Source organism: Mesoplodon bidens, assembly GCF_964165515.1.
Source record: "Mesoplodon bidens genome assembly, chromosome: 10".
In the NCBI taxonomy this organism is placed as follows: Eukaryota; Metazoa; Chordata; class Mammalia; order Artiodactyla; family Ziphiidae; genus Mesoplodon; species Mesoplodon bidens.
In genome coordinates, this window is record NC_138172.1 from 47,964,018 (window position 1) to 47,984,274 (window position 20,257).

The following is a 20,257-nucleotide window of genomic DNA, read 5'->3' on the forward strand; positions in this document are numbered from 1 at the left end:
GAATTTTTTCCTGCACAACGCCAAGGACCCTCACTTGGCCGTGGTCCGTCCTAATGGCTCCTGTGGGTCCCAGGACATGACATTTCCCTCTCCTGCAACACACTCTTGGAGCCTCTTTCTGGTCTGTCTCATATAGGGGTTGACGACTCCAGGAGTCCAAACTTAAAATATCTAAGTATCAAAGAGAGAATCAGAGTTCCGTTTCCTTTACACAGACCTAACTTTACCCAGGGTGATGGACAACTGCAACAACTTTCTCATTCCAGAGAGGCAGTGTCTCTCTATCGCAGTTTCAGGTTGATTAATATTTAACACCAGAGCTCCATTATCTCATCATTTGGGCAAGAGATACTCGACAGTAAGCCAGTTCACAAGGGAGTCATTTATAAGCCATGTTATTTACAGTGAGAACTGCTCTAGGTTCAAGAATAGATTGGAAAAGTCACCCACGAAGTCACTCAGACATATGAAGAATTACTCCCCATCAACCTCAGTTGAACTGCAAATTAAAAGGTTCAGTTCCTTCAGGAGGCAACAAGCGTCCTGAGGGCCTGAACCGTGTGATTCACCGCTGATCCTTGTGTTCCGGAATACAGCTACGCCTACTCTTTGGTTGGGAGGAATGAAGACCCAAGGGTCCAGGAGCTCTGCTTTTCTTCGCCTTCACCGGGAAAAACTAGGAACCATAGAGCTATGGCTTCCTAGAGAGCCGGGACTGGGAGGTGGGGTGAGCGACCGGAAGTCGCGGTATCCGCGGGTCAGCCATTATTTTGGGCCTCAGGTGCCGTGGGCTCCAGTTCCCGTGTCATCTCCCGGCGTCCCGGCGCCGAGGCGGCGGTCCTCAAGGCCGGAGCCGCTGCGGGAGCCCCCGGTGAGCGGGCTGGGCTCGGGTCAGGTTGGCACGCGGGGAGGGCGGCCCGGGGTGCGGCTTGAGCTCGCCAGGGCAGCGCAGCCTTCTCCGACCCCTCTCCGGCCCTTATCCCCAGCGCGGTCCCTCCGCTCCGTGTTGAGGTGGACGCCTTGGCTGCAGCTTGGGGAAGGTATTGAAGACAGCGCCCCTGAGTCCGTGTGTCTGTGGACCGGCCCTCGAGTTAGTAGAATGTGCTGCCCCTTTGAGAACACCGCCCTCAGTAGTCAGGTTCCCCAGCTCAGGCTTTTCTGCTCTTTTCCCATCTTCTCTGAGACTGATGCTGAGAAACAGCTTGAGACTTCCCTGGAGCAGGGACTCCCAGACTTCTGGGGGCTTTTTTTTTTTTTCCCTTGAGGTATGGACCGGTTCTCATCTTTTAATTTTGTAATATAATGGTATTTAAGAAGCAAACTTAGACAAGCCGTACCACCATTGCTTCAGAGAATGTATTTTCACATTAAGTACTAAGATGGTAAACTCAGCGTAAACGCCGGCTTTTGCAAGAAAGGTCATTGCCAACCTGTGAGTGACTACGTATGGTTGTTTATTTTCGTTTTACAGCTTGCCAGATTAAAGCTTTATAATGAATTGTTGTCATTATTATCCTAAACCATTGCTTTAGAAGAGTTGTTTGGGTTTCAGAAGTCTTTTCTTAGATGTAGTTATTTTGGACTTTTGGAGTTAGAATCCCTGAGTTCAGAATTTGCTCCCATAACTGAGTGGCCTTGAGTGAATCGCTTAGTTCCTTTGAGGCTTCTTTTGTTCTTTTTAACTTGTGGCTCACAAACCTTTTGTGAGAAGCAAACAAAATGTATGTTTAAGGATTTATTATTTGTATCTATCTGCAAAGTAAGAGTAAATAGAATTCTGATAATTTACTGTAGAAAATTATTTAGAAATCCTTCTCCCCCCGCGCCCCGGGTTTTATTTACTTACAGACTTTATTTTTTAGAGCAGTTTTACGTTCACAGGAAAATTAAGCAGAAAATACAGAAATTTCCCATATACTCCCTGCCCCCGCTCTTGCATAGCGTCCCCCCATATCAACATCCCCCACCACCGGAGGGATGGAGTGGGAGTTTGGAGTTAGCAGATGCAAGCTACTATTTATAGAATGGATAAACAGCAAGGTCCTCCTGTATAGCACAGGGAACTATATTCAGTATCATGTGCTAAACCATAATGGAAAAGAATATAAAAAGAGTGTATATTTATGTATAACTGAATCACTTTGCTGTACAGCACAAATTAATACAACATTGTGTAGTAACTACACTTCAATCCAAAAAAAAAAAAAAAAATCCCCCACCAGAGTGGTACCTTTTGTTGCAGTTGGTGAACCTGTATCAGACACATTTTAATCACCCAAAGTCCATAGGTTACATAAAGGTTCACTCTCTGTGTTTATATATTCTATGGGTTTGAACAGATTATAATGATTTGTATAATGTATCCACCATTTTAGTATACAGCATGGTTTCACTGCCCTAAGAAGTCCTCTGTGTTCTGCCTGCTCATCCCTTCCTTCTCCAACCTGGGCAACCACTGATCATTTTACGGTCTCCATAGTTTTGCCTTTTCCAGAGTGTCATATAGTTGGAATTGTACAGTATATTAGATTTTCAGATTAGCTTCTTTCACTGGGTAGTCCATATTTAAGCTTCCTTTGTATCTTTTCATGGCTTAATAGCTTGTTTCTTTTTAGCACTGAGTAATATTCCATTGTCTGATGTACCACAGTTTATTCAGTCACCTATTGAAGGACATCTTGGTTGATTCTAGGTGTTGACAATTACGAATGAAGCTGCTGTAAACATCCATGTGCAGGTTTTCGTGTGGATGTATGTCTTCAGTTTCTTTGGATGAATACCAAGGAACACAATTGCTAGAATTTATGGTAGGATTATGTTTAGTTTTGTAAGATACTGCCAAACTGTCTTCTATAGTGGCTGTACCATTTTGCATTCCCACCAGCAATGAATGAGAGTTCCTGTTGCTCCACATCTTCACCAGCATTTGGTGTTGCCAGTGTTCTGGATTTTGGCCATTATAATAGGTACGTAAGGTATCTCATTGTTTTAACTTTCCTTTCCATGATGACATATGATGTGGAGCATATTTTCGTGCAGTTGTTTGAAATATGTATATCTTCTTTGGTGAGGTATTTGTTTAGGTCTTTGAGTCATTTTATCTTTTTTTTTTTTTTTTCCCCTCGTCACACAGCTTGTAATATCTTAGTTCCCTGACCAGGGATTGAACCCAGGCCCCTGGCAGTGCAAGCTCTGAGTCCTAACCACTGGATCACCAGGGAATTCCCCCTTGGGCCGTATTTTAATTGAGTTGTTTGTCTTCTTATTGTTAAGTTTTAAGAGTTCTTTGTATAAAATATACAAAGGAAGGATAATAGTGTGTGTCTTTTGCAAGTATTTTCTCTCAGTCTTCCGGGTTGTCTTCTCATTCTTGACATTGCCTTTTGCAGAGCAGAATTTTTTAGTTTTGATGAAGTCTAGTTTATTAATTATTTCATTCAAGGATCGTGCCTTTTGTGTGTATCTAAAAAGCTATCACCATACCCAAGATCATCTAGGTTTTCTCCTAGGTTATCTTCCAGGAATTTTATAGTTTTGCATATTACATTTAGGTCTGTGATCCATTTTGAGTTAATTTTTGTGAAAGATGTAAAATCTGTGTCTAGATTCATTTTTTGCATGTGAATGTCCGGTTGTACCAGCACCATTTGCCAAAAAGACTATATTTGCTCCATTGTATTACCTTGACTCTCTCAGAGATCAGTTGACTATTCGTGTGGGTCTATTTCTGGACTCTCTATTCTGTCCCATTGATTTGTCTACAGTTTTGCCAGTACCATGCTGTCTTCATCACTGTGGCTTTTTAGAAAGTTTTGATGTGGGTAGTGTCAGTCCCTCAACTTTGTTCTTCTTCTTAAATATTGTTTTAGTTATTCTGGGTCTTTTGCCTCTCCATGTGAACTTTAGAATCAGTTTGTCAATATCCATAAAATAGCTTGCTGAGATTTTGATTGGAGTTGCATTGAATCTATAGGTAAAGTTGAGAAGCACTGAAACATTGACAATATTGAGTCTTCCTATCTGTGAACATGGGATAGAAATCCTTTTTTAAAATTCCTTTCCATCACCCCCTAGATCAGTTACCAAAGAACTGCTCAGTTTTTCTCAATTGTTCTATCCCTACTACTACTTAATTTAGAACTTTAATTATTTGTTTAGACTACAGGTTTCCCCTAATGTCTGAAAGTAGGGTTGTTTTTGTTTTTGTTTTTTTTTAAATTTAGGTTGCGCCAGGTCTTAGTTGCGGCAGGCGGGCTCCTTAGTTGCGGCCTGTGGGCTCCTTAGTTGCGGCAAACAGGTTCGTTAGTTGTGGCATGCGAACTCTTAGTTGCAGCACGCATGTGGGATCTAGTTCCCTGACCAGGGATCGAACCTGTGCCCCCTGCATTGGGAGCATGGAGTCTTATCCACTGCACCACCAGGGAAATCCCTGAAAGTAGAGTATTCTTATGAAACCTTTCATAAGCTGAAATGATGTAAAGCAAAGAAGCAGTTCCCTTAGGACGCGTCTTGCTAACAGATGCACAAAGTAAAACTAGACAAAGCAGAGATGCTCACAGACACAGGTTAAATCTACAGTGGCTTGATGCTGAGATGCTGAGTGTAATTCCTGTGGAAGGAGCTTGGTTGGCAGTGCCACTCTGGCTACTTGGGATGCCTCTGGCTGCCTCTCAGTAGCCTGTAGAATTGGCTTCTGTTTACCTCTTCACTCTAATTCTACAAAATTACCTCAAAGTTTACTTCCTTCTCTGATTTGCAAAGAACCTTTTTAACAGAGCTATATGTGCTGTCTCTCCCTTGCTTTTGAAATTGCAGTTTCTTTATTCCTGGAATGGCTTTCCTAACACTCCAGTGGTCTTTTTTTCTTTACAGCCCAACCCAAAATTACCTTCATGAATTCTCACTGTGCTTATATGTCCTCCTGTTAATTGTACTCACACATTATATTGAAATTATGTTTATATTTTGGCCTCCTCTGCTCCATTATAAGCATGAATTTTAAGGGTCCATGTGTTAAATAAAATCAATGAGGCACTCTTATATGTTACTGATAATACTGTAACTATTACAACCTTAAAAGTTTAAACTATTTGTACCTTTCAGCCAAACAATTTCTTTTCTGGGAATTTTTCCTGAAGAAATAAGCAGAAATGTAACCAGAAATTCATTAGCAAAGATGGTCATTGCAGCTGAATTTGTCATAGGAGAAAATTATAAATAATCTAAACGTTTAACAACAGGGGACTAAAGTATGAATGGGCTGATATACTCTTTTTTTTAAAAAAATTTATTTATTTTTGGCTGCGTTGGGTCCTTGTTGCTGCACGCGGGCTTTCTCTAGCTGCAGCGAGTGGGGGCCACTACTCCCCGCAGTGCTCAGGCCTCTCACTGTGGTGGCCTCCCTTTGTTGTGGAGCACGGGCTCTAGGCACGCGGGCTTCAGTGGTTGTGGCACACGGGCTCAGTAGTTACGGCTCCCAGCCTCTGGAGCGCAGGCTCAGTAGTTGTGGCGCACGGGCTTAGCTGCTCCACGGCATGTGGGATCTTCCCGGACCAGGGCTCAAACCCATGTCCCCTGCATTGGCAGGCGGATTCTTAACCACTGCACCACCAGGAAAGTCCCATGGGCTGATGTACTCTTGAAAATAATGATGAAGAATATTTGATATTGTGTTCACAACACAATGTGTGTGAAATTATGGAGCAGTACAGTTGGATCCAGTTTTGTGATCCAAATTGCCCATTAGAGAAAGGACTGGAAGAATGTAGTCCAGAACAATAGCAGTGATTGTTCTTTGGTTTTGTATGTGTTTTCTGGTTTTACAGATTTTCCATTTTGTAATAAAGATACATATTATTTCTAAAGAACGCCCTATTTCTAGAAAGCAGAAGCCTAAGAACATAGGAAAAGGTGGTAGTTGCAGAAAGATAATGATTAACATTTGAATCCATATACCAGGCACTATTCAAAAGCCTGAAATGTATTTCACATCAAATTCTTACAAGCCCATAAGATAGGAATTGTTGTTGCCCCTATTTTACAGGTTAACAAACTGAGACTTAGAAGTGAGGTAACTTGTTCAAGGTCACACAGGAGTAGCCAGGATGCCCATTGTTAGAATGGTGGATAAAGGATTTATTGTAATTAGGTGGAGGAGAAACTGTGAATAAAGACCAAAGGAGGGACTTCGCTGGCCGTCCAGTGGTTAAGACTCCATGCTTCTAATGCACGGAGCACGGCTTGGATCCCTGATCGGGGAACTAAGATCCCACATGCCATGTGGCCAAAAAAAAAAAGACCAAAGGAATTTCATGTTTTTGATATGAGCAGTGGTCTGGGTAACATGCGTATTAGTGTCCCTAGAGCCTTGGGCCTGGGCTTCTGTTAGAGGAGGCATGGCCCAGAATCTAGAACTTTGCATTCAGGGAGGTTTCTTCATTAGTGAGAGCTAACTGGGGTCTGGAAAACCTGATTGTTTCTCTGGGTTAACGTTAACAATGATTTCTTGAGGTCTTATAGATGATGTTCTCCAAGCTCTAAGGAAGAAGGCAAGCAAGGATTGAGGGGCCCTAGAGAGGAGCCTTTCTTAAATAACAACAATGACAAGAGAAAATTGGGCCCACAGTGCTCTGAGACAAGAGGGCCTTGTTAAAGGGAAGGATGATACCTGGAAGTGGGGAACCAGCTTCCAAGGGAGCAGCTCCTCTGTTTGGGAGACCTCCCACCTGCACTTTAGACAGTTACGTTACCATGAGACATCTGGACCCCAGGAGGCACTGAGCCGGCTCCGGGAGCTCTGTCGCCGGTGGCTGAGGCCAGAAGCACGCACCAAGGCACAGATCCTTGAGCTGCTGGTGTTGGAGCAGTTCCTGAGCATCCTGCCCGGAGAGATACGGACCTGGGTGCAGATCCATCGCCCCGGGAGTGGTGAGGAGGCAGTGGCCCTGGTAGAGGAGCTGCAGAAAGACCTCGATGGACCAGCACTAAAAGTGAGAAAGGGGAAGGGGGAAGAGTTTGAGGTGGAAGGAGGGAGTAGGCCCAGGACAGAGGGGATAGAGGATGATGCTGTGATTTTCATTAACAATTAATAACACAGTAGCAACCCTAATGCTAATTAAAACAGGTTCATGAGCTGTTCAGACCACAGAATGTCTTTTGAGAGAAATGGATTTATGATTGGGGTCTTTGGGCCAATTCAGAATCAACACAAGACATTGACTCTGCTTTGCCTCCTTGGGTGATGCTTGCTAATGCTGAGTTTGGTTCAAGAATCTGAAGAACGTAATGTTTGTAAGTGTTCCTCTAAACAGAAACATATGTACTGTTTGTATAAGTATGTTTGGAGTGATGTTGTAAGCCTGAAGTATAAAAGGCAGTGGGAAAGCATGAATGAAGCTTTCTAGATCTGGCAAGACCTCCCCATGTTTTCCCCTACTGGGGATTCTGTGAGCCAAGGGATTGGGTTGAGATATTTGCCTCTGATAAGATTTTATATCCTTGGCTATTAAATTGGGATCTTAATATAGTTTCTAGTATGTGTCAGATCTCTTTCTGTCAATCTGGAGCCCACTAGAAACATTTCTATATAAGAAGTCTGGAATATAACTTGGGAGTGGTACCAAGGATGGGCTCATTTGTTTAAATCATAAAAATGAAGAATTTAGAGCTACATATTTCAGTACTAATCACTAATCCATCTTTCTCATTTGAGAGATAAGAAAATGGAGGCAGGAAAAGGTTCACTACATTGTCTTAGGTGAGACACCTAGTTAGCAACAAAAGCAAACGTCTAGACTTGTAGTGTTCCTTCTATTGGAGCAGGAAGGGATAAGTAAAGGGGTAAATAAGTAGAAGAGTGTATTGAACCCAGGTGTAATCTAAAACGAGGTCTGAAGCTCTTAATTGCTTGTTACTTCCCATTCCCTCCTTAACCCACACCCAGGTCTGGCTTCTGTTTCCACCGTTGTGTTCAGTCTCCTCTGGGAGAGGTCACCAGTACCATGAGTGGGGCTAGAGGGCAGCTCCATTGTTCTCAAGGCAAAGCTTTACTGCTGTTTTGATGCTCCATACTTGAGGTGGGTCACTCTCATCTCACAGTTCTAGATTACGGGCAGAAAGAGGTCCATGTTAGGTGAGTCCATTTTCTGGAGGTACAAGAAGAGTCAGCTTATTTTGTTCTGCTTGTTCCCAGGTTCCAGTCCTTGTCCAGGATCAGGGCACTCTCCAGGAGGGTCTGAGCACTCCAGGAATAGCACTTCCTCATGCACCCACTGGCAGCCACATATCAGCTGAAATTCGCTCAAATCCTCTTACTGACCCAGTGGTGTTCAACTTGCTCCAAGATCCTCAACATGGTAACTTGCTGGCTATGACTTTGGACTTCTCTCAGGACTCTTACTGTGGATCATCTCCCTACTCCCAGATAGTTGCTTCCTCTCCTGCCCTTATATGAACCCCTTATGGTACCAAGTTCTTTCCTGTTCTCCCTCTTGTCCTTTCCTGGGTCCCTCTGACCCTTTATCCATTCTTTTTTTTTTTTTTAATTTATTTTATTTACTTATTTTTGGCTGCGTTGGATCTTCGTTGCTATGCGCGGGCTTTCTCTAGTTGCGGCGAGCAGGGACTATTCTTTGTTACAGTGCATGGCCTTTTCATTGTGGTGGCTTCTCTTGTTGCAGAGCATGGGCTCTAGGCACGTGGGCTTCAGTAGTAGCAGCATGCGGGCTCAGTAGTTGTGGCTCACAGACTCTAGAGCGCAGGCTCAGTAGTAGTGGCACATGAGCTTAGTTGCTCCATGGCATGTGTGATCTTCCGGGACCAGGGCTTGAACCCATGTCCCCTGCATTGGCAGGCAGATTCTTAACCACTGCAGCACCAGGGAAGCCCCCTTTTTTTTTTAATTAAAAAAATTTTTTTTAGTTTGGTTACGCTGGGTCTTATTTGTGGCTCGCGGGTTCCTTGGTTGTGGCTCGTGGGGCTCCTTAGTTGAGACTCCCCAGCTCCTTAGTTGTGGCATGTGAACTCTTAATTGCAGCATGCATGTGGGATCTAGTTCCCTGACCAGGGATTGAACCCGGGCCCCCTGCATTGGGAGCATGGAGTCTTATCCACTGCGCCACCAGGGAAGTCCCCCTTTATCCATTCTATTGCTGTTCTTTGTGCTATTCCAGCCCTGCACGTGGGGATCAGAAAAGATTTGTAGGTCACTTTATAGCCATCGTTGCCTAGTTCTGGGAGCTCTGTGTCTTTCTGAATTCTTTGTTTATAGAAGATAAAGATATTGGACTTGGAGTAGTGGGCAGGAACAACAGTTACCTCATATGCAGCTTTTTCTCCTTCAGATTCTCCTGCCCCTGAAGCTTCTGCCCTTTCCCAGGAAGAGAACCCAAGGAATCAATTAATGGCTCTCATGCTCCTGACAGCCCAGCCCCAGGTAAGATTTGCATCCTCTTTTCTTCCTAAGATCCTATCTTCACTATTTCATTGTGGCTGAAGTATCCTAATTGTGGCTGGAGTATGTCTCATCCTTGGGCTTGGGTGTCCAGTCAGCTCCCATCTCTAAATCAAGGTCCATGCTCTTGGAAGGCAGACTTCATGTGGGGTCTCCTATGTATCCCTGATATCCCTTGCCCACCTCATGCCCTCACAACATGTCTTCCCCAGAAGTGAAAGGGACCTTTCAGTAGGGGAGCTTCCTGGGCATGAATAATCTCACACATGCCTGTTATTTCAGGAATTGGTGATGTTTGAGGAAGTATCAGTATGCTTCACTTCAGAGGAATGGGCATGTCTGGGCCCAATTCAGAGGGCTTTGTACTGGGATGTGATGCTGGAGAATTATGGAAATGTGACTTCCTTAGGTAAGGACACTTTCTTCCCATAATTCTTACCTTGACTTCATCAGCTTTTTTTTTTTTAACGTTTTTATTGGAGTATAATTGCTTTACAGTGGTGTGTTAGTTTCTGCTTTATAACAAAGTGAATCAGTTATACATATACATGTGTTCCCATATCTCTTCCCTCTTGTGTCTCCCTCCCCCCCAACTTCATCAGCTTTTGTTTGTTTTTCTTTTCTTTTTTTCTTCCCCCTACAGTGGAAGTGCAGGTTCTTAACCACTGGACCACCAGGAAAGTCCCAGCTTTTGTTTTTCTGATTATGAACATAGTGTAGCATACTTATTTTGGAAAACACAGAATATTAGGAGAAAAAAAATTTTTTTAACCCACTATTTGCAAACAGCTACTATCAGAATTTTGATATATTACCTTTCTGGCTTTTTTTGTGTGTTTGAGGTTTTTTACATTGTTTTGAGAGTGTTTATTTATGAATATATACAGTTTTATAGCTTGTGTTCTTTGCAGTCACCTCACTCTCGTATTATCACAAATTCTTTGCAACAATTATCTGTATTGGCTGCGTAATTTGTGTCATAATTTAGTTAGCCATTTCTTTATTTTAAATAATTGCCATAATAATAACCTATCTCTATGCCTAAGGTTTTTTTGTGTGTGTGTGTGGTACGCGGGCCTCTCACTGTTGTGGCCTCTCCCGTTGCGGAGCCCAGGCTCCAGACGTGCAGGCTCAGCGGCCATGGCTCACGGCCCCAGCCGCTCTGCGGCATGTGGGATCCTTCCGGACCGGGGCATGAACCCATATCCCCTGCATCAGCAGGCGGACTCTCAACCACTGCGCCACCAGGGAAGCCCCTGTTTTTGTTTTTTTTATTTCTCATTTTTTTTTAGAAGTAGAGTTACTAGGCCTAAGTGTTTGAATTGTTTTAAGGCTCTTGCTTCATACTGCCAAACTGCTTTCCATAGTGATCTCAGTCCTCTCTGCTCTTACCAGCTGTACGTAAGAACCACTCCTTTGGCTCTGCCTTCATTGCTGCTGAGTAGTCCCATTCTTTTAAATTATTGTTAATATAATTTTTTAAGTTATAATATCTATTCTCAAGTGGATTTCTTTGATTAATAACAGAGTATTTTTTTAAAAACTGCTAGCCATCTATGTTTCCAACAAACATTAAACACCTACCATGTAATGGCAACTATGGAAATGACGTGATTCTGCCCTTAAGTAGCATGATTTGGGAGATGAACATAAAAAGAATAAACAAGGCAGAGTAAAATAATTGGTAATAGAGTGACGTAAGCCTCTTGAGATGGAAATGAAGAAGACAAAGCAACCAGTACCGTTCCTGGGGATTAGGAAAGGCCATGAAGGAAGTAGCTTTGTATTTCGTTGTCTGAGTATCATGCTTTACATTGACAGCTTTATGATACTGAATTTCTATTCAAGAACGTTACATATTGTTCCATTTGTTCATACTGCCTTTTTCTGTTTCAGGCCTGTTTTAAAATTGCATTCAGGTAGATCTTACATATTCTGGTTACATTGATTCTTTGAAATAGGAAACTTTTCTGATGTTTTCTAATTGATCATTGTTTGCATACATAAAAATATTTAATTTTTGTATATTAATTTTGTACCCAGCAACCTTAGTAAATTTTTTATTGTTCATAGTAATTTATACTATATATTTTTACATATATGAGAATATGTCTTTTAGTGTCTCAGCTATGGTGTGGTGCTAAAACATTTTGTAGATTTTATATTTTGATACATATTCCCAAACTGCTTTCTATCAGTGATGTACCAATTTACACTTATACAAAAAGAGTACAAGAGGGCCCATTTCCCCTGTATGTGTTTATGATTTGGTCACTGTTTTTTGGGGTTTTTAAAATTTTTTTATTTTGTTTTGGCTGCGTTGGGTCTTTGTTGCTGCACACGGGCTTTCTCTAGTTGTGGCGAGCGGAGGCTGCTCTTCATTGAGGTGCGCAGGCCTCTCATTGCGGTGGCCTCTCCCGTTGCAGAGCATGGGCTCTAGGCACACGGGCTTCATTAGCTATGGCTCACGGGCTCCAGAGCGCAGGCCCAGTTATAGCGCATGGGCCCAGGGCCCAGTTGCTCCGCAGCTTGTGGGATCTTCCAGATCTTCCAAGACCAGGGCTCGAACCCATGTGCCCTGTATTGGCAGGCGGACTCTTAACCACTGCGCCACCAGGGAAGCCCTGGTCGCTGTTTTAAAACTTTGCTAGTTAGATGAAGAATACTATCTTTTGTTTATTTTTCTTTCATTTCTTTGATTATTAGTGTTATCATGTTTATTGGTCATTTTCTGCTTATTCATATCTTTTCTACATATTTTATTTATTAGAACTGCTAACCCTTTGTCACATGTTGCACATTTTCCCATTTGTTTGCCTTTCAGTGGTATTATTATTATCATTATTTTTTAAGTCTTAGAAAATCTTTCATGTAGTCAAACAACAATATTTTCCTTTGTGGTCTCCTTCTCCATAAAATTATTAGTTTTTAAATCACCTGTATTTTCTTCAGACATTTTCATTGTTTCGTTTTTACATTTAAGCTTTAGTCCATCTAAAGTTTATCTTGGGGCTTCCCTGGTGGCGCAGTGGTTGAGAGTCCGCCTGCCGATGCAGGGGACGCGGGTTTGTGCCCCCGTCCGGGAAGATCCCACATGCCGCGGAGCGGCTGGGCCCGTGAGCCATGGCCGCTGAGCCTGCGCGTTCGGAGCCTGTGCTCCGCAACGGGAGAGGCCACAACAGTAAGAGGCCCGTGTACCGCAAATAAATAAATACATACATACATACATACATACATACATACATACATAAAGTTTATCTTGTTATGCAGAATGACATAGGAATCCAGTTTGTATGTTTGCTTGTTTTTGTTTTTGTTTTTTTGAATAGAATGAGTTGGGAAGTGTTCCCACCTTTCCTATTTATTGGAAGAGTTTGTGAAGAATTGGTATTCTTTTAATGTTTGGTAGAATTCAGCAGTCATACAGTCTGGGCCTGGGCTTTTCTTTGTGGGTAGTTTTTTGGTTACTGATTTAATTTCTTTACTTATTATAGAACTATTCAGATTTTCTATGTCTTCTTGAGTCAATTTTAGTAGATTGTGTCTTTCTACGATTTTAGCCATTTCATCTTAAGTTGTTCAATTTATTGGCACAGAATCATTCATGGTGTTCCTTTATAATCCTTTTTTTATTTATGTAAGATCAGTGGTAATTCCAGGGGCAGGGGGTGACTTTTGTGCTTAGTTTTTAAGGCTGTAGGTTTGGGCAGGTAGCAAATTGGGACGAGGAAGAGCAATTCGGGAAGAGAAAGGGGCAAGGGCAGTGATAGAGAAGCAAGCAAAAACATGACATGTTTGGGCATCTCTATGTAGTTTTCCATGCCTAGAGTCTCTGGGCATAAAGGGTACTAACAAGAAGTGAAGCCAGAAAAATAGGCAGATATAGGGTGAAGGCAGCTCTCGGGCTGTTCTAGTCATTTGTGCTTTATCCTATAAGCAGTGAAGAGTTATTTGTTTTGAGCAGGTGAGTGACATGATCAAATATACTTATTGGAAAGATAATTAGCAATGGAGTGGACATGGATTAGAGGAGTGGGCAGTATTGGAGGTAGGGAACGCTGTCTTTTTCTTGCAGCCTTCACCAAAGATTGCAGAAAGTAACCAGCTTCCTCTCTCATTCTGATATTTTTCTCCCAAATCCCTTAAAGCTCAATAGGCCCATACATAGTCTGATTTCTATACTAAAATTTCAGATCATTTAACCAGCTAATTAGCTACTGTATATATAAAAGTTGCTCATTTCTTAACCATTTTCCATCTCAGTTTAACCACTTGCAACACTTCTATTCCTTAAAACACTTCTACTTCCTTAAAGAAAGAGAACCTTCCTTTCCACCAGCATCCTGCTTAAATTGTGAAACCAGTCTTGATACAATCACTGTGGACAAGGAAACTGGAGTACTGGTATTGGATAGGCCTAGGACACATGCCCATCCCTACTGCCAAGTGAAGCAGTGTAGTGTGATGGGCAGTCCTGCCCAAAATCCAGAGAGAGGGACAGTTGAGATGAGATATGAGGGCCTGATCTAAGAATGTAGTTCACTTTAACATTTATTGGATGTTTTCTATTTTCACACTCTCATAAACTTAAAGAAGTTCATAATAGAGTAAAATAGTTACACTCCTTTCCCATGTCTTTTCTCTCTATTTAGGTAGAAGAATAGTGTTTTTATACTCAAATAGAAGATAATGTTACTATTATTTACATAATTTTACTTATTAGATAATTTGGGGAACTAGTTCATAATTTTTCTCACATTTGGATGGTGAAAATAAGTTTCCAAAACATTTAAAATATATATAATTTCACATTTTAGAATATTTAAGAATGTTAGAGTAGAAAAGAGGTTAACTAGTTTAGCCTCATTATTTTAAAGATGTTTTCATGGTTTTTAATGTCTCTATTTTTTCATTTTGTTCTGTATTTCTTCTCTTTTATATTTAATTAAGTGAGGGAGTCTAACCTAGACCTGATATTTTTGTGAAATGAATTTTAAAATTCTGTTACTCAATTTTGGAAGGAGAATTCTAAGCATTAAGTTGCTTTTTCATGGATTTTTTTCCCTGTAGGTTAATTGCTTTCAAGTAATTAAAAAGTGTTTATACGCTTGACTTCAAAAATTAAAGATTGCCTTCCAAGTTTTTAGGTATATTTTCTTTCTTTTAGAGTTCCCATCTTCCTAGCAAGAAGAAAATAAAAAGACAGCTCTTTATAAGCCAAATGGTTCTTTTTGTCCCGTCCAAATTCTTGAGCCTCAGGTGTGAACCACCTACGAAAGATCCCATGTTCTTTCTCTGGTTCTTCCTTACATCTGTTTTTTCAGAATCCTTTCTATGTTTCCATCTGCTCCCTGAAGGCAAAGAGCTTAGAAGTATCTCAGAATGAATTTTATGTTAATCCATTTACAACATTCTGTCAGTAGCATTCTGCTTTGTACCCTCATTTAACAAAAATCTTTTCCTTTTTGTATGCATATAAAAGTTTCCTTCTGGCTTGTTTCAAAGTCATTTGAAGATCTTGTTCTCACTAACACAGGGATATGATAATATTTGCATTTTTAATTCCTTTTACCAGAGTGGGAGACTATGACTGAGAATGAGGAGGTGACATCAAAGTCAAGCCTATCTCAAAGAGCAGATTCTCAGAAAGGAACATCAAAAAGACTTCAAGGAAGTGTTTCCCAGGTTCTTGACTTTGAGGAAGAGTATGAATGGCAAGTTTTAGCAAGTCAGTGGGGAAATGAAACAAGGGAAAGAGATACACTGAAGAAAGTTTCCCTGTGTGAACGAGAAAAGAAGAAAAGGACTCCACCAGAAAAACGAGGCCAAAAGTGGAAGGAATTTGGAGAAAGCTTAACTTCAGATTCAGCTTTTTCTGAAAGTTTAATAGGCACTGAAGGAAAGAAGCTCTATAAATGTGATATATGTTGTAAACATTTCAATAAAATCTCTCATCTTATAAACCATCGGAGGATCCATACTGGGGAGAAACCTCATAAATGTAAGGAGTGTGGAAAAGGCTTTATTCAGCGCTCAAGCCTTCTAATGCATTTACGGAACCATTCTGGGGAGAAACCTTATAAATGTAATGAATGTGGGAAAGCCTTCTCTCAAAGTGCTTACCTTCTAAACCATCAGAGAATCCACACTGGGGAGAAACCGTATAAATGTAAGGAGTGTGGAAAGGGCTTCTACAGGCACTCAGGCCTTATTATACATCTAAGGCGCCATTCTGGGGAGAGACCTTATAAATGTAATGAGTGTGGCAAAGTTTTCTCTCAAAATGCTTACCTCATTGATCACCAGAGGCTCCACAAAGGAGAAGAACCTTATAAATGTAACAAGTGTCAGAAAGCTTTCATTCTGAAGAAGAGCCTCATTCTGCACCAGAGAATCCACTCTGGGGAAAAACCCTATAAATGTGACGAATGTGGAAAAACCTTTGCCCAGACCACTTACCTTGTTGACCATCAGCGGCTCCACAGCACAGAGAACCCATATAAATGCAAAGAATGTGGAAAAGTTTTCATTCGAAGCAAAAGCCTCCTCTTACACCAGAGAGTTCACACAGAAAAGAAGACCTTTGGTTGTAAAAAATGTGGGAAGATTTTCACTTCTAAGTCAAGCCTCATTGACCATAAGAGGATGCATAGCAGAGAGAAGCCTTATAAATGTACTGAATGTGGGAAAGCCTTTACTCAGAGTGCTTACCTTTTTGACCATCAGAGACTCCACAATGGGGAGAAGCCCTACGAATGTAATGAATGTGGGAAAGTTTTCATTCTGAAAAAGAGCCTCATTTTACATCAAAGGTTCCACACAGGAGAGAATCTCTATGAATGTAAAGACTGTGGCAAGGTCTTTGGTTCTAACAGAAACCTCATTGACCATGAGAGACTCCACAATGGGGAAAAGCCCTATGAATGTCGAGAATGTGGAAAAACCTTCATTATGAGCAAGAGTTTCATGGTCCATCAGAAGCTCCATACACAGGAGAAAGCCTACAAATGTGAGGATTGTGGGAAGGCTTTCAGTTACAATTCAAGCCTGCTCGTACATCGGAGAATCCACACTGGGGAAAAGCCCTTTGAATGCAGTGAGTGTGGTAGAGCTTTCAGCTCTAACAGAAACCTCATTGAACATAAGAGAATCCACAGTGGTGAGAAACCCTATGAGTGTAATGAGTGTGGCAAATGCTTCATTCTGAAGAAAAGCCTCATTGGCCATCAGAGGATTCACACAAGGGAAAAGTCTTATAAATGTAATGACTGTGGGAAAGTCTTCAGTTACCGCTCAAACCTTATAGCCCATCAGAGAATCCACACTGGTGAGAAGCCCTATGCATGTAGTGAGTGTGGGAAGGGCTTTACTTACAACAGAAATCTTATTGAACATCAAAGAATTCACAGTGGGGAAAAAACCTATGAATGTCATATATGTAGAAAAGTCCTTACCTCTAGTAGAAATCTTATGGTACATCAAAGAATCCATACTGGAGAGAAACCTTATAAATGTAATGAGTGTGGAAAAGATTTCAGTCAGAATAAAAACCTTGTTGTACATCAGAGAATGCACACTGGGGAAAAACCATATGAGTGTGAGAAGTGTAGAAAATCTTTTACTTCTAAGAGGAATTTAGTTGGCCACCAGAGAATCCACACAGGGGAGAAACCATATGGGTGTAATGATTGTAGTAAAGTTTTTAGGCAAAGAAAAAACCTTACTGTACATCAGAAAATTCATACAGATGAAAAAAACTGTGAATGTGATGAGTCTGAAAAAGAATTCTCTCAGACTTCAAGCCTTCATCTTCAACAAAAAATCCATTCTGTGGAGGAATTCTCTTGGCTCCAAAATGCCAATGAGTCCAAGGCACAGATTCAGAAAATCTAGTATCATGTGTCAACTGGAATAGAATCCCCGCCTACTTAAGTAACTGTTGGATAAATGGCAGCATATGGTTTTTATAAGGAAAAAAAATCATGATCACCCCTTTATAGACAAGTATGTTGCATGAAGAAGAAAGCTAATCTAGACTTTCAAGACTACAAAAACGTAAGCCAAATTCTAGTTAAATACTCTGTCCCAAACCATTTGTTATGAACCTAGAAAAGGACCTTGGAGCGATCAAAGATTCTGAAGAAATTGGGTTATGTTTTATAAGATGTAATGGTGTCATTGTAAATGATAGCAAAAATATCTTGGTATTAAAAAGTGTACATTTTTGAAAAGGTATATATACATTGTACATTTTAAAGATAGTATTACTGCTAGAGAAAGTCTCTACAGACAGTAGGATTAAGACATATCAAACATGGAGTTGGGTGGGCAAGAGTCTGCTGTTTGAGGACAACTTAAGTACACTGGATTTGGAATCAGAAAACCTAGGTTTGGGTCCTGGCTCTTTCTCTTACTAGCTCTGTGATGTTATTAAGTCATCCTCTAAGTCTCAGTTTCTCTGTCAGTCAAATATTGGTATAATGCCTACTTCATAGCATTGTTGTGAGCATTCAGTAAAAGGATCATGTGAAAGTACTTTATGAAACAATTTAGTTGTCAATAAAGTTGGATAAAAGAACATGATCTAGAACAAAATCTAGAACATGGTATAATGTAACGTTTGTTCATTAAATTAATATTAGGACTTAATGCACCTCAAAAGATTCATTTTTATAGTAAGAGGAAGTATGGTGGATAGCTAACTTCGGAATTTTGTACTTTAAAAAGACCTTTTTAAAACAGCTTTTTAAATGTCTAAGGGAGATAATATATTAGTTTGTTTTAATGGAAAAAATATTGGCTTATTAAATAGTATGTCCAGCTATTAGTATGATGCCAAGAAAAACAATTTATTTTTCAACCTTTGGATTTTAAAACTAGTGGACGTAGAGTGTCAAAATGGAAGGACAGTCCTACGTTGCTTTCCTTGTCAACAGGAAAAAATCCTTAACCCCACCCCTTGAGCTGATTATCCCTGCTCCTGTCATTCTGAATTCTAATCAGCATTTCATCATTACTGACATACAAATAGCTTGTGACTTAAGAAACAACATTCTGTCCCAGCGCTCAACTTACTACATAAGTTTTTTTTACACAGAGCCAAGCCCTTCAAAGCTCTGATTAAACCAATTCAGAATCCACCTCTGAGTGGTCAGGCCCATTTACTCCCAGTGAACCAATCATTCATTCAGTCTGTACCCTTTTGTACATTTGTAAATTTATTTCTTCCTATATTCTTTATTTGATAATCTTATGTTGTAATTCTCAGAACTCCAGTCCTGTCACTGGAGTATAAATACCTTAATATTAGGATTGTGTTTTCTAATACTAGCAGCATTGAAGTGGTGTGTTGATTATAATAAGTGTTATTAATTCAACCCCAAAGTTCCTTGAGGGCTGGTTCCTCAGACTGAAAGGACCAAGAGTGAAAACTGGAAGGGGTCCAGGTTAAAAGTCTGAAGACCCTATGAGTCAGATTCTGCCACTCTTCCTTGGACAAATGCCTTCATTTCTTGGAGCCTCGATTTCCTTATCTGTTAAACAGAAGGAAGAATATCTACCTCACCAAATTGTTATGAGGTAATGAATATGAAGATGCTTTATGTCCATACAGAAGAATCACCCCGGATTATGTAATAATTACACAGGGAAAGATGTACTTTAACAATGAAGAGAGTTGGCATTTACCTCTTAATCAGTTTAACAAAATGTAACATTGCGAAGACTGGGACAACTCACATAATGTGCCTCTCCACATGTAATGCAATAAAGCCAAAAGTATAACCTGAATTTATCAAGCTTCTTAGACCTGATTGCCAGTTTACAGGAAGTACAGGAGGCAGAGGAGCAAGATAAAAGACACCATGAGAAACAAGTTTAAAACATGGGATATTGTGTAAGAAAATTGGGAGAATCCCCTGGCGGTCCAGTCATTAGGACTCCTTGCTTTCACTGCTGAGGGCGCAGGTTTGATCTCTGGTCGGGGAACTAAGATCCCACAAGCCAAGCGGCACAGCCAAAAAAGAAAACTGGATTCTTCAAAAAGATACGATGAAAAAGGGAGGGGTGATAATTGTTAATGCTGGGTGAATATTGAGAGTTCATTGTACTGCTTTTGTATATGTATGAAATTTTCCATAATGAAAGGTATAAAAAGTGGAGGAGAGGGTTGTTTTTAAAAGATACTAAAGAGCCATAAGATAACTGAGCCAGGAATAGACTCACAGATGCCCAATGGATTTTTGACAGGTGCAAAAGCAATTCAGTAGAGGAGAGATAGCCTTTCAACAAATGCTGCAGCAATTGGATAGCCTTAGGCAAAAAATAAAAATCACAGCAGGAACTAAGACTAAGCAAAGAATTCTTGGACATATCAAAAGCATGCTCCATAAAAGGAAAAAAATAAGTTGAACCTCGTCAAAATTAAAATAATTTTCTCTCCAAAAGACTCTTTAAAGAGGATGAAAAAGCATTACAGACTGGGAGAAAATATTTGCAAATCATATATGCAACACAGGATTTGTATCTAGACTAAAGAATTCTCAAAACTCAGCAGTAATAAGTAGATCCAATTAGAAAACGGGCAAAAGACATGAACAGATATTTATGGCAAATGAAAAGACGTTCAACATCATTAGCCATTAGGGAAATGCAAGTTAAAAATCTGCACAGGGCTTCCCTGGTGGCGCAGTGGTTGGGAGTCCGCCTGCCGATGCAGGAGACACGGGTTCGTGCCCCCACGTGCCGCGGAGCGGCTGGGCCTGTGAGCCATGGCCGCTGGGCCTGCGCGTCTGGAGCCTGTGCTCC

The 20,257-nt window shown here is 40.9% G+C and overlaps 1 protein-coding gene across 1 annotated transcript in view; it reads left to right on the forward strand.

Moving 5' to 3' along the window:
* Window positions 1-661: 661 nt before the first annotated feature.
* Window positions 662-20,257, forward strand: part of LOC308624269 (uncharacterized protein) — a 54,061-nt gene continuing 34,465 nt past the window's right edge. The window contains exons 1-7 of the mRNA XM_081247359.1: window positions 662-871; window positions 2,885-2,966; window positions 6,511-6,989; window positions 8,192-8,354; window positions 9,342-9,433; window positions 9,734-9,860; window positions 15,027-17,343. Coding sequence (XP_081103485.1) covers window positions 6,600-6,989; window positions 8,192-8,354; window positions 9,342-9,433; window positions 9,734-9,860; window positions 15,027-17,343 — 3,089 coding nt within the window. The 5' untranslated portion in view covers window positions 662-871; window positions 2,885-2,966; window positions 6,511-6,599. The remainder of the gene's footprint in view (window positions 872-2,884; window positions 2,967-6,510; window positions 6,990-8,191; window positions 8,355-9,341; window positions 9,434-9,733; window positions 9,861-15,026; window positions 17,344-20,257) is intronic.